The sequence below is a fragment of the Anguilla anguilla genome, chromosome 7, assembly GCF_013347855.1.
Source record: "Anguilla anguilla isolate fAngAng1 chromosome 7, fAngAng1.pri, whole genome shotgun sequence".
In the NCBI taxonomy this organism is placed as follows: Eukaryota; Metazoa; Chordata; class Actinopteri; order Anguilliformes; family Anguillidae; genus Anguilla; species Anguilla anguilla.
The window spans coordinates 47,101,904-47,115,888 of NC_049207.1; the positions used below are offsets into that span (position 1 = coordinate 47,101,904).

The 13,985-nt window shown below is 51.2% G+C and overlaps 1 protein-coding gene across 3 annotated transcripts in view; it reads left to right on the plus strand.

The window, feature by feature from the left end:
- LOC118232160 (plexin-B2-like) overlaps window positions 1-13,985 on the plus strand; it is a 107,902-nt gene that overhangs the window by 79,575 nt on the left and 14,342 nt on the right. For 2 of the 3 annotated variants that reach the window (XM_035426824.1, XM_035426825.1), the window contains exons 3-20: window positions 1,131-2,248; window positions 3,088-3,282; window positions 3,786-3,911; window positions 4,338-4,438; window positions 5,054-5,180; window positions 5,568-5,724; window positions 6,118-6,229; window positions 6,974-7,085; window positions 7,325-7,426; window positions 7,547-7,642; window positions 8,572-8,659; window positions 9,216-9,379; window positions 9,727-9,875; window positions 9,961-10,072; window positions 11,119-11,255; window positions 12,206-12,388; window positions 13,013-13,127; window positions 13,413-13,622. In XM_035426824.1, the coding sequence (XP_035282715.1) occupies window positions 1,131-2,248; window positions 3,088-3,282; window positions 3,786-3,911; window positions 4,338-4,438; window positions 5,054-5,180; window positions 5,568-5,724; window positions 6,118-6,229; window positions 6,974-7,085; window positions 7,325-7,426; window positions 7,547-7,642; window positions 8,572-8,659; window positions 9,216-9,379; window positions 9,727-9,875; window positions 9,961-10,072; window positions 11,119-11,255; window positions 12,206-12,388; window positions 13,013-13,127; window positions 13,413-13,622 (3,404 nt within the window). Of the gene's footprint in view, window positions 1-578; window positions 717-1,130; window positions 2,249-3,087; window positions 3,283-3,785; window positions 3,912-4,337; window positions 4,439-5,053; window positions 5,181-5,567; window positions 5,725-6,117; window positions 6,230-6,973; window positions 7,086-7,324; window positions 7,427-7,546; window positions 7,643-8,571; window positions 8,660-9,215; window positions 9,380-9,726; window positions 9,876-9,960; window positions 10,073-11,118; window positions 11,256-12,205; window positions 12,389-13,012; window positions 13,128-13,412; window positions 13,623-13,985 lie in introns of those variants that run through there. The other variant, XM_035426823.1, reaches the window with a different exon arrangement.

Genomic DNA, 13,985 nt, shown 5'->3' on the forward strand with positions numbered 1-13,985 from the left:
ACGAGGGGGGGAGTGGGGGTGTTATGCTGGTGGTCGGGGGGGCCTTCCTGTGCCCCCCCTTGCTGCACGACACCCTTTGAAGCCCGGTGCCCCAAATGCAGCCAATTAAAGGTGTTAAAATGGAGGATACGAGTCAGCAAAGCTCTCTCTCTTGTTGAGATTTTTTTCTTTTCAAATTGTTTTTTTTCACACCTTAGTAAATGCAGCGACCCACAACCCCACTGTTCCTGAGAAATCTGTAAAGCAGTTTTTATTTTAGTAGAAAGTAATAACTGTAATAGTAAAATGTGTTGTTCACATAAGGCCTGATCAACTGACTCAAAGTGGTTGAACAATATGGCACTTTAAAAAAACAACAACAATACGATCAGAAGAAAATGGTGTCAAACCATAAAAAAAGAAATGTCGTAAAATGGCAATGTAAATAAAACCTATGAGAGGATTTTTCTGGTATTGCATTGTAACTACTGGTGAGAGGAAGAGCCAGAGGGAGGGAGGGAGGAAGGGAGAGGGACTTCCTCTTTTACTCAGAATTACCAAGAGCACTTAAAAAAAAAAAAAGAGAATCAAAATCAATGGTAAAGTGGGTGCCCTGTGACTCGTGAGCCATGCTATGGGGAGCTGCAGGGATTGGGTAACAGAGAGAGGAGCGTTTGAGGGCCTGAATTCAGCAGGAGAGCCAAGGAGCTGGATGCTGGAGAAACGGATGGCTGTGGGTAGGGAGGAATACGGACACTCGTATGCAAATGAGAGCCTGAACTGAAATTAACCAGGCCCAGCGGGCAAATTTAGGAGTTGTACCTCCCTCACTGCTAACCGGCGTGATGGGGGTGGGGGGGGGATTAAAACAGAGATTTGGAGGGGGGGGGGTCTCCAGAGAGATGCTATAATGAGACTCAGACTAAATAGGCAGAGGATATGGAACAGACAATAGTGCAGTTCCTAATACAAAGTGTTAAAGTTGTTTGTGTGTGTGTGTCACACGCACACACGCAAGAGAAAATAACACCAGCTGATCTCTCTGAGTCCTGTGAGTTTTCAGCGGTTGGATTTGATTCGTTTTGTGACCCACACAAAACGTTTCTCACTGAACTCTGCTAACGGGACACTTCTGCCCTTTTCTCCCTCAGAAATGGTGAGGTGGTGCCACGCCCTGCTGCTCCTCCTGGCCCTGGCGCGTTCGGCCTCCGGGCAGGAGGCCACGCAGGCCTTCCCCACGGACAACCTCATCAACAACGTGGTGCGGGACCCCCAGACGGGCCGCGTCTACCTGGGCGCGGTCAACGCCGTCTACCAGCTGGACTCGTCCCTGCGGCTGGAGCGGCGGACGGAGACGGGCCCGAGGCGGGACAGCCACCAGTGCACCCCGCCCATCCCCCAGACCTGCAAGGACGCCAAGCAGATGGACAACATCAACAAGCTGCTGCTGCTGCACCCGGCCAACGGCTCGCTGGTGGTCTGCGGGAGCCTCTTCAAGGGCCTCTGCTCGCTGCTCAACATCAGCAACATCGAGGAGCAGGTCTACTACAGCGACACCAAGGGCGAGAAGACCTACGTGGCCAGCATCGAGGAGTCCGTGTCCGTGGTGGGCGTCATGGCCTCCTTCGAGAAGGACGGCGACGACCTGCCCGTCTTCCTGGTGGGCAAGGGCTACGGCAGCCAGGACAGCGCCAAGCTGATCAGCACCCGCATCCTGCAGGACTACCGCGAGTGGGTGGTGTTCGAGAACATCGTGGAGGCGTCCACCGTGCAGGCCAACCCCTTCTTTCTCAAGTACCTGCACGACTTCCGGCACGCCTTCAAGGACGACGACTTCCTCTACTTCCTGTTCTCCCGGACGATGGGCGCCAGCAACAGCAGGAACTTCACCTTCGTGGCGCGCCTGTGCGAGAGCGACCCGCACTACTTCTCCTACACCGAGCTGCAGCTGAGCTGCGGCCACGGCAACGCCTACAACAAGGTCCGCGCGGCGCACGTGGCGTCGCCCGGCGAGGAGCTGGCCGGTCACATGACCGCCACGGGCCGCTACGGGACCGTGCGGCCCTCGGACAGGGTCCTGTTCGCCGTGTTCCGGACGGACGAGGAGCACGGGGGCTCGGCGCTCTGCATGTACCCGCTGAAGGCCATCAACGAGAGGCTGGTGCAGATCATCGGGGCCTGCTACACCAACAAGGGCCTGATCGACGGGAAGAACGCCGTCCGCTCGCCCTACTCCACCACTACCAACTTCTGCGCCTCAGTTCAAGGCGTGAGTACCGGCCGTCTTAACTCGTGAAGCGTAGACACAAGGCTCATCACCGCGCGTGCTGGTCCAGGATCAGTCTAACGTTTTGGGTCTTAACGGGTTGGGTTTGGATATGTACGAGGGAGACCAGGGGCTGATTCTAATCGCTTATGGTATCCGTCCTTGTCTCTTCGAGCTTTGCCTGACCCGGAAATTGATTGAGGTTCGCCATCTTTCGAGGACATTCCACCCCATTAAATTCCACCCCATTAGAAGGCTCCAGCTAACTCACGAAACTTCAGCTAACTTCGGCTAACTTGTTTCTTATTTTATTATTTTTGTTGTTGTATTAAAAACGTCAATGACAGTATTCATTTGTGGATATGAAGCAAGGCAGGTTTTTGATATTTTTGAAAAAGATATTTTTATGTTGTTAGCCTGACATACTGGGAGGGAAACAGGTGCCGTTTGTTCTGTGCTTTTTAAGAAAGGAGAAGAGCCAGGTGTTTTTTAAAAGAACGTTCAGTGCTTTGTGCGCCAGATGCTTGCCTCAGGTGTAAAACTCTTCTCATTAGATAGAGCCAGCGGCTCTTTTTAGGAAAGTGGTAACTTTTTAGTTAGTGGAATGAGAATGAATATTATGGACAGATCTTTGGAAATCAGGATGGATTTTTAATGAAGTTAATGTCCCCTTTTCAAGCATCGGTAGGAGAACAGTCGAGGATCTTGGCCGAGCATTTTGAAGTGTTTCCTGGGGTTAAATATCTTAGTTTCACATTGGCGTGTCTTCAAGTGTCCGAGGAGAAGAACCAACCCCCCAGTTGGGTGTGTTTTTTTTTTCTGGCTCTCTCGTGTCCCGGCAGGAGAACCTGGTGACCAGCTACAAGTGCGGGGCGGAATTCCTCACCTCCCCCCTGGCGAGCACGGAGGAGTTCGCCCTGACGGCCGACGCCCTGTACGAGCGGAAGGGGAAGGGGGTGCTGACGGCCGTGGGCGTGTCGGTGGAGAACGAGCACACCGTGGCCTTCCTGGGGACCAGCACCGGGGAAGTGTACAAGGTGAGGGCGCGGGGCGGCGAAATCGCGGCGTCCTTGCGGAGGAGGGGATTCGGGGTGCAGCTTTGCAAAGGTGGGGAGGGTGAGGAGCTGGTTGTGGGGCGTGTCCTTGTAGAGGAGGCGTGCGGTGTACAGCTTTGAGGAGGTATGCCGGCAGTGGGGTAGTTACGGCAACAATAATCTTTATTTATGTAAGGTGTTACAAACACGGAGCGCTTTACAGTCCCACACTGATAGTCAGACTTTGTAAAACCGTGGATTTATTTGGATTTCCTTTTCAGATAATGGTACAGGTATATCTGTGTAAAGAGAAGATATCTTTATCTAGTGGTATTTATTTTCGCTACAATACAAATTACTGTCTGTTATCATCACTCTTATTGATTATACATGGGCCTTCTGTGCCTTATTGGTGATGTCACGCATTGCTTTGTCCCCGAGATGCTCGTTTTGTGGTCTGCGCGTTTATCTGCGGTGGGTTTACAGCGTCTGTTCTCCTCCCCCAGGTGCACCTGTCCAGCACCCCTAAGGTCTACCACCGGAGGCCTGGGGACGGCTCGGGACACGGGGTCAACAAAAACCTCTTCTTTGACACGAGCCGGACCCATCTGTACATCGCCACTGACAAACGGGTAGGGCTTCGCTCTTAGCACTGAGTACTCAACACTGGCATTGTTGCCACTTTTTAAAGGTGTATGCATATATGTGTATATATATGCATGCACAAGTGCATACACTTACAGTAGATATGCATGCGTTCTGGTATTCATTCATATATTCATGCATTAACTTGCATCAACTGTTCACTCATTCATTGCAGTTATTTTCCTAGATGCATAAATGGTTCATTGGTTTGTCGTCACATCACATGTGAAGTTCTCAGAGAAGTTTAAAAGATAGTTTGGACGCTCCTCCCAGACACATGAGCATTGCCCTGGCATACAGTCTGAAGCTGAACTGAAGCTGTTCTCCGAGTTCTCTGTATTAGAGGAAGGGAAGGTTGGTCTGTTAGTCTTTAATGCGGAGTGATGATTGTGTAATGTCCGCACCTGTCTCAGATCTCTAAGGTCCCGGTTCAGGCGTGCCACCTGAAGACGGACTGCCAGCTGTGCATGGCCCAGGAGGACCCGTACTGCGGCTGGTGTGTTCTGGAGGGCAGGTAAGTCTCCAGTGCCTGCAGGTTGAACTCCAGTCCTGGAGAGGGCAGTGTCTGCAGGTTTGACTCCAGTCTGGGAGGGCCGCAGTGTCTGCAGGTTTAACTCCAGTCCGGGAGGGGGCAGTGTCTGATGGTTTAACTCCAGTCCTGGAGGGTCACAGTGTCTGCAGGTTTAACTCCAGTCCTGGAGGGCCACAGTGTCTCTGGTTTATCAGTGCATTTCAGCCCTGACATGCTTAATTTAAGCCACAGGCTGGCTGGTGTCCACACACCTTCCTTCTGAGGCACAAGTTGCCGACTGGAAAGAAATCACAAAAACCTGCACACATTGTGGCCTACAGGACTGGAATTTGAGATCCCTGCTGTGAAGCATTTAATTACACAACATGCTGAAATTTGGCTCGGCTGGTCATAGTTTTTTCTCCCTTTCTTGTTCAAACTACGAAATGCTTTATCTCCTGTGGTGAGCCAGAGCCTCTCAGAGCTGTTTCTACACAGCTGTGCTTTGTACCGGATTCTGGAGCTGCAAGGTTCAGCTCCAATGAGACAGGAAGTGACACGAACATAGTGGGCTTGAGTGGAGAGGCTCATGGGTAACGACGTCCTCGTTGCTTGCAGATGCACCAGGAAAGTGGAGTGTGGGAGGGCAGAGGAGGTGAACGGCTGGCTGTGGAGCCCGAAACAAGAGTGCGTTAAGATCGAATCCTTCGAACCGCCCAATCTCAGCTGCAGGAAGACTCAGGAAGTAAGACCGCCTCACTTCCTAAATCCACGAGCTCACATGCCCAACATGGCGTGCCTACCAGCTCATTTCGGCTTTTAAAAAATGAGAACGGAAAGTTTTCTGTCTCCCTGCGAGCGATCTCGAAGCGATGCGATGCCCATCGGTTCACGCTAATTAATCAATCGTGTGCTGATTAGCTCCAGTCTCTGGAATAACGAACCGAGTCCGCGAATATTAATTGCGTCTATTTAGAACTGACCCCAATTCTCCGGCGGAACTCGGAACTTCATTTCCAGTCGCCGCTCAATTACTAAAACACTCAAAAATCAGAGGACCAAGGGGTCTGGCACACTCCAAAGTTGATTTCCATAATATGGGCTTGAGGGCTTTCCCCTGTGGTTTTTGCAGGTAAAGGTCGGCGTGTCTGCGTTCCCCAGCATCAGGGAGTCGGACAGGCTGCAGTGCCGGTTTGGCTCCTTCGTGTGCGAGGCCTCGATGGACGGCTCGCAGATCACCTGCAGGCTCGCTGACCACGTCCGCATCCCGCCCACACCCGACAAGCAAGGTGGGGCCCCCTCCGTCCGCTAACGGACCCGCGAACTTGACATGCCTGGAAAGTGTTTTTGCTTAGCAAACCACTTAGCAAAGCGCTAACTGTGGGAAAAGCGCTGTGCGTTTATGAAAATGTTGGGTGCGAGAAGCAATTATCCTGTTCTCTTGGGCAATTATTGAAACGCCGCTTTGCTGGAGCGGCCATTTTGTTTGGAAGCCAAAGTATTGAACCGCTTCCTGTTACTTTAAGTGCTGTTTTGGGTATTAGTCTCCCAGAAATGAAAATACCCATGAGAACCTGATGAGTGTGGCTCGTGTCCAAGGTTTCCCAACGTGTAGCACGTTTGGATCCGTGAGCCTGGTGTTTCCCGCCTGTTTTAACGTGTTTCTCTCTGCGTGAGGCCAGATTTTGTGGCGGTGCCGGTGAAGATCTTGGTGAACGAGACGGTGGAGGTCGCAGCCCAACACTTCAAATTCTACAACTGCAGCGCAGCCATGAAGAAAGTGGAGAACGCCCCGTGAGTGAAGGGCTTTTTTTTTATCCCCACTGTTTGTATCTTTTCCTTTTTTCCTTTTTTGGAAAGGTTTTGCATAGTAAAAAATTCGACAGAGTCCTGTGAAACGGGAAGTGATATGGAGTGGGCTTGAACAGAGAGGTTTATGAGTAATGAGTCCCCATCACAGATACACCAGGAGGTTGTAGTCACAGCCCCTTGTCAGGCCTGGACTTGAACACCCACAAAGGTCTCTGCCTCGACCACATGACCCTGCATCACTGTCCCGGTAGAACAAAGATGGATGATGGAGAGGAGAGGCATTCTTATTGGCTGCCATCTTAGAATCACTTCAGAAAAGGCTGAAAAGTAGACGGAAACATCTCGGCTAATGAGAGGGAAAGGTTTAAATGTCCCGGTAAACTGAGACGCGTGACTCGCTCTGTAATTAAATGTGCACTTAAACGCTGCTTGCACCTCTGTTTTTATAAACCAAGAAAAAAGGAAATTGCTTCCCTTTTCTGTTCATTAATCAAAAGGAAAAGTCATCTTTCATATGCCTTATTTTCCCTTCTTCTAATGAGCCCCCCGAAAAGCCTGATGAATGGTTTATGTTCATCAGATGTTCCCGAGACATAATTCATTCTGAGAATTGCTTTCCCTTTGTCATGATTTTATTCTGCCGTTAGAAGTTTTTTTTATTTTTTTGTCATGGCGGCGTGAATATCCGGTATCCTTGACGACGCCTCGTTTGCATGTCGTTGGTAGGTGCTTGTCCTGTGTAACCAGCGACTGGGGGTGCCAGTGGAACACTCAGGATCACACCTGCAGCGACAGCGACAATTCTATAGGGGGCGCTCACATCATCAAACACGAGCAGGTGAGATATGGGGCATATTATTGGCTAGTTTCCGTTTTACTTTTTTGTCCTTCACAGACACACACACACACAATATACAGTATGTCTATATGAAATATATGTGAAAATTTAAGAAAATTGCAAAAATAAATTTGTTAATTTTTGATTTCCTCTAAAAAAAAGGCTCGCATTTGTAAGTGGCGCGTAACAGAATTATGACTCACTGGTTGATTGGTGGTTCACTGGCTGGTTCATTCCAGGGAGCGAGGTGCCCGCGGTTCGAGAGTCAGGATCTGGAACTCATTCCCGTCGGGTTCAAAACCCCCATCCGGTTCGAGGGAGTAAATCTGGACGTGTACAAGGTAAAACATCTCAGAGCGATTTACGTTAAATCATCACCGCGCTTTATTAAATGTTTGACGGTTGCCGCAGCGTAAAGGTTTCTCCCCCCCCCCCCGGCCTTGGCTCGGCCGCTCCCTCAGGGTCGAGAGTTTAAGATGGGCACGGAGCTGATGAAGCAGGCCGAGGAGGCGGCCACGCCTGAGGGACACTCCCGCTTCGTCTTCCACGGATATGAGGTCAGCCCCTCCTCCCGCGTCCTGGGGATTTTATGTCCGTAATTCTTTTCCCGTCTCGTTTAAACGAACGCCGAGGAACCAATCGGGACGCGGGCGCCGAGGTTATGTCCGAACACGGGCAGGGGGGGGGTCCTGATCGAGGGTTTCCGGGCGGTCGACGCAAACGGTTGGCCCTTTCAGATGCCTGAGTCTAAATGGGTAACCTGGCCTCCTGTTGCTCTTGGCCCCTCCCCCCCATGCCGGCATCATAATGGTCATGTGACATTTTGCCACACCCATCTGGCAACTAAAGTCCCCATAGCATTGCTCACTCAGGACCATGCATTTTCCACAAAGGGTGTATGGTTTTGGAAATTCCACAAAAGGTTTTTTTTTTTGGGGGATCTAATCTGGGCTTTACTTTGGTTCTTTTTGGGAAAAAGCTGTTTGGTGCTATAGCACCCCCCCATGGCCAGAACTGTCGTTTCTTGAGTTTCCTTACAAGAAGACTGTGGAGTTCCCACTGTGAGTTCACAGAAACATCGCGGATCCCATGCCAGGTGCCGGCCACCGCCATTCCCCTGCCAGTCCCCAGTTCCCCGAGGTTCTCCTTTTATGTGTCCATTTGTTTTTTTTTACTGCGGTTGAAGGTCTGCCAAGCGGTACCGAAGGCAGTGGGCCATTCCGTTTCTGGGAATCTGTGCAGAAAGTCACCGTCTGTAATCTAAAACACACAGTTTTTAGGGTTTATGGCTGGAGCCATACATTCCCCTTGAGTGAGAGCGTGTACGTGTGGGGGGTGTACATGCAGTGTGTGTGTGTGTGTGTGCGTGCAGACGATCGCTCTCATAGGCCTGGTTAATAATGTAGACTGTCTGCCCCATTTATAACACGGTCAGTGTGTGATTTGCGTGTTGTTTTTTTGGGGCTGTTGTTTTTCCGGGCTCCAGTTTTCCTACAGCAAAGCCCCGACGGTGAACGTGCTGTTCCACGTGAAGGATGCGGGCACGGACAAGAAGATCGACAGCACACTAAACGGTAGGGCTGAAACCGGATCGTACCGGTTGGCAGCGACCCATTTGTTACCTTCTGTCTGTCTTCAGACTGAGGTGCAGGGATGGACAGTGTTTTCAAATGATTGTGTGTTCTGGAATATTAATTTACACGTCTGTATTTCACATGTAATATCAGGCTTCTCTCCTCTTTTTTTTGTATGGTGTTAACCTCGGTGCCACCTGCAAAACGACTGCCACCATTTCGACTGCGACTCGCTGCTGCATTTTTGAGGGATATTTTATTTTGAAACAAAATACATGCATTGCACTTTGCCTGTCCCTGCTGGGGAGATTGTGTGAACAGTGAGAAAAGCGTAAAAGGTTGTAGAGTGGGTTTTAGATGCGACAGTAAAGAATCAGTCAGGACAGTGTAAAAACAGGCCGTAGTTTAGATTTCGGAGGAGATGAGGGCAGCGTTACCTGCAGGGTCTTATTTAATGAGCCAGGAAACTGCGGCAGTGGAAAGGGGTGGAGTTTATGGGGCAGAACTTCCTGCGCTGTCTGTTGTGTCCTGATGTGGCCCCTCCCACCGACCTCAGTGACCCTGTACAACTGCTCTGTGGGCCGGGAGGACTGCAGCCTGTGCAAGAACGCCACCCCGCAGTACCAGTGCGTGTGGTGCGCCAGGACCAGGTCCTGCGTCTACAGCGAGCTCTGCCTGGGCAACGACAACCAGGACTGCCCCAGCCCCAAGATCACAGACGTGAGTCGTGTGTGTGTGTGTGTGTGTGTGTGCATGCTCTTGTATGCGTGCATGTGTGTGTGCATCTGAGTGAGCAAGTGATCGAGCGCATAATTTGACGGAATCTCACAGCTGGGGTTAGTGACATCATAGATTTATGAAGTTAGTACAGATGAGCTGTCCTTCTAGGTGACGTTAGAACAGACAAACTCTCCTATTGGCTTAAGTTCGTACTGACAAGCTTTCCTATTGGCTAAAGTAAGTACAGACAAGCACTCCTTAGGCTTCCTTGGAACCTCCTGTGTTTCCATGCGCATCCAGTGTCCTAGTCAGTGCTGTGAGCTCATTTCCCTAACCCTGCTCTACAGATTCTTCCCCGTTACGGCCCTCTGAAGGGGGGCATTTCAGTCACCATCCGAGGGTCCAACCTGGGCATCAAAAAGGAAGACATAAAGCGCATAAGTGTGGCTGGTGTTCCTTGCACCCACCAGCAGGACAGATACTCCGTCTCCACCAGGTAATCCAGCTTTGCTCCCCTGTCATGTGACCCTGCTCCCCTGTCACATGACCACCCATAACCGCCGCTCCTCTTCCTGTTCCAGCGTGGTGTGCGAGATCGGCCCAGTCGACCCCCTGATTCTCCGGGAAGGGGAGGTGGAAGTGGAGGTGGAGGGAGGGAAGACAGGAAGGTCAACCGTCCTCTTCACATACAGGGTACCGTCTCTCCCCTTCTCTTCAACTTCAAACGTAGTTTTTGAGTCAAGTAGTCCTGGCTGGTCTTCTGGGTGGCTGATACTGTGTGGATTTGTCCCACGGGCTGGTATTTGTTATGTCACTGTTCCAGTGTATGAATGGGCCCCACGGTCTGGAATCAGTCTGGTATCTGTTGAGGTTCTGTTCCAGTGTATGGATGGGCCCCACGGTCTGGTGTCTGTTCAGGTTCTGTTCCAGTGTGTGGAGGGGCCCAACAGTATGATATCTGTTAAGGCTGTGTTTCTGTGTGTGGGTGGGCCCCACAGTCTGGTCTCTGCTCTGTTGAGGTTCTGTTCCTGTGTGTGAATGGCCCCCACAGTCTGCTATGGAATCCGGGCTGTACCAGTGCTGACTGTGGCCCACAGCCTCAACAGGACAACACATATTTGGGCGTTGGGTTGCCCAGAAAGGGAGGGGTTAGGCTGGCCGGGATGCCCAGGCCGTGTATGAATTTTCCTCCTCATGTCTGCGTGAGCTTGGCAATCGGACAGCATCTCGAGTTTCAGAGGCGAGCGCTGGCTTATCCCCTCTGTCCCAAATTGACATTTGGCCATTTCAGATCTGGAGCCGAAATCCAGCGAAATTTTAAAAATAGGCCTGGCTGCCTACTCCGGGCGAAAGCCCTAAGTGCTGTTAACACTTGTGACTTCTGAGTGGCTTCTGATTCATCTCTCCGAGTAATTCTACTGTGGTAAATTTTCCACTCCAGACGCGTCGCAGCGGCGGATAAATGCCAGTTCAGCAGGCTCTAAACGGAGCAGGAGCAAGGGCTCGCCTCAAAATGTCACGGTCTCAGCATGGCCCGCCGCTTCCCCGAAGCAGCAGAAGCCTTTATAGTTTCTTCTTTTATTGCTGCCGGGGGGGGGGGGTCTATCTGGAGATTGCTGCCCTGCGTAAATGTTTGCTCGACATATTTAATGAAACGACTGTTCTGTTTGCTCTCTCCACGGGTTGTGGGAGCCAAATTTAAACAGTGGTATTTGTTTTTTGGAACCCCCCCCTTTTAGGACCCCCATCCCATGGCCGTCGAGCCGGCGAGAGGCCTCAAAGCGGGCGGGACGGTTATCACGATAACGGGGAGGGACCTGCACACCGCCACCAAGGAGGACCTCAACATCAGCGTAGGGACCGTGGCCTGTGCTGTGTGAGTATAGCATCACTGTTGGGGGGTGTGGCCTGTGCTGTGTGAGTATAGCATCACTGTTGGGGGGCGTGGCCTGTGCTGTGTGAGTATAGCGTCACTGTTGGGGGGTGTGGCCTGTGCTGTGTGAGTATAGCGTCACTGTTGGGGGGCGTGGCCTGTGCTGTGTGAGGATAGCATCACTGTTGGGGGGCGTGGCCTGTGCTGTGTGAGTATAACATCGCTGTAGGGGGCGTGGCCTGTGCTGTGTGAGTATGACATCGCTGTAAGGGTCGTGGCCTGTGCTGTGTGAGTATAACATCGCTGTCGGGGGCGTGGCCTGTGCTGTGTGAGTATGACATCGCTGTAAGGGGCGTGGCCTGTGCTGTGTGAGTATAACATCGCTGTCTGGGGCGTGGCCTGTGCTGTGTGAGTATAATATCAGTGTAGGGGGCGTGGCCTGTGCTGTGTGAGTATAGCATCAGTGTAGGGGGCGTGGCCTGTACTATGTGAGAATAATATCAGTGTAGGGGGCGTGGCCTGTGCTGTGTAAGTATAACATCAGTGTAGGGGGCGTGGCCTGTGCTGTGTGAGTATGGTGCTAAGACCCATAGATCAGGGCAAGGACAGATCCTGGATTTCGGGGGGGGGAGGTTAAACCATTGTGAAGTTTGTGAATGCTGAAGTGTTATGAATTGTTGCTGAATTGCCAATTGGTTGTCAAACTGAGGGGGTGCAAATTGTCCTGTCAGGCAGGATGTGAGTGGTAGAGGAAGTTTCTTTCCCATTTCCAATTTAAAGTGTCTTTGTGACAGTGTCTCTGTGAAAAGCGCTATACAAATAAAACTGAATTGAATTGAATTGGGTGGGATTCAGTGCCCCCACCTCCCCCCCACACCCTCCCCACTGTGAACATAAATAAACCTTACTGTTTTTCTTTTTTTCCCCTCCCCTCCCCTCTTCCTGGTCCGCAGGGAAACCTTCGGCGATAAGATCACCTGTAAGACGGGTGAATACACGGCGATGAAGGTGCCCTCCGACCCCCTGACTGTCAAGGTCTGGTACGGGAAGAATGCCTTCATGGACGTGCCCAGGGCCTTCCAGTTCTGGGAGAACCCCAAAGTGGAGAGCCACTACCCCAAAGGGAGCTTCATATGGTCAGTCCCTAACGCACGGCCGATGCCCTTCACATGACCTTCACACGACCTTCACATGACCTTGCTGATTGCACCGAGCAAAGTCTAATTACGGTCCATGAATTGACAGCATGGGAACTGTATTGTACGCTCTTTGTCTTAAGCCACATTTGACACTACAGTACCTCACAGTATCTTGCCTTATTTACTTTGAAACATTTTAACCGTTTCACACGCGAGCGAATCTCTTCGGGCTCACGAAGCTTAAGAAACATCTACTCTCATAAATATTCACTGCAAATTTTGTTCTCTCATATGACTGTAAGCTTTGGTAAAGAACATGTTTCGTTGAAATATTTTCAGGCATCTGCAGGAGTGTTTATGAGTTAAAGTATTTTAAATACCCATTAGGCCCAGACCTGCTATGTTGTTCTGTATCTGTATGTAACACATTAGTGTTGGAATACTGTAGCGGTTTTTCCCTTTGTTGTTGATTTAGTGTTTATGCTTCTGTTACTGCAGTTCCCTGTGGTGGAAAATCAGACTGTTTTGATTTGACTGACATGTTTTTGTAATGAGTGATTAGCTACAGACAGGAAACTGAAGCTCATGGTTTGGGGGGGGTGGGGTGTTTGGATATTCCAGCGGAGGCAGAAACATCGTCGTGACCGGCAACGGGTTCGACCTCATCCAGAAGGCTGTCATGCGAGTGAGGGTCTCGGCAGAGGATGAGTCCGATATCCCCAGCCCAGCCCCCGAGGTTTGTGTTCACCTTCCACCCCAACGTTGCACCCGCTTCTCCGTCACTGTCAACCAGCCCCCCTCCTACACTGGTCCTGTAGAGCTGCAGGGTCTACTGGGGTCCCCAACCCTTGTCCTGGAGACTAATTGAAGCCTTTTAACTTGAACTTGACTGATTGTTAACAGACATTGATTTAGTTTGATTTGATCATAGCCAGAAATGTGTGCTGTATGTCTCAGAGGCTGATGAACTGTATTCATTCTGCAGGATCTCTCTCTCTCTCTCTCTCTCTCTTTCTTACAGTTTGACCAAGAATGTTGGGGCAAAAATGACACGGTGCTGCAGTTCCTGTCCCCAACAATCAACGAGACGTACGAGAACCAGTCCTTCAGGACCTTCGTCTTCCTCGACAACGCCCGCTCCGAGCTCAAGCCCTTCGACTACCACCCCGATCCCGTTTTCAACAAGCTGACCAAGAACGTCATCACCGAGACCAGCATCATCTCCGTCACGGTAAGCGCGGTATCCGGAACATTCCGGAACTCGCCTCGCCTTCTAGCGCGCCGTTCCCGGCAGCGTGGAATTCCCTTCTCCTCGCGGTCAGCGCTAACGTTAGCGATCCTGTGAAGCAATCTTCGCGCGAACTTCTCCTCGTCTGCCTTGATGTTCCCGCCCGTCGTCCTCCTGCTGACGGGCTGTTTCTGCGCTGACTGTCGACGCGGGAGATTATCGATCGCGTAAACAAACGCGGCGCGCCTCGTCGATAAGCAGCCGGCTTAAAGCGGGGTGACCCATTTAACGGGATTAGCGTAGCGTGCCGTGCATGGAAAGCTGTGGAGCCGGCGAACGGAGCGTCAGAAACAGGAAACCAGTGCG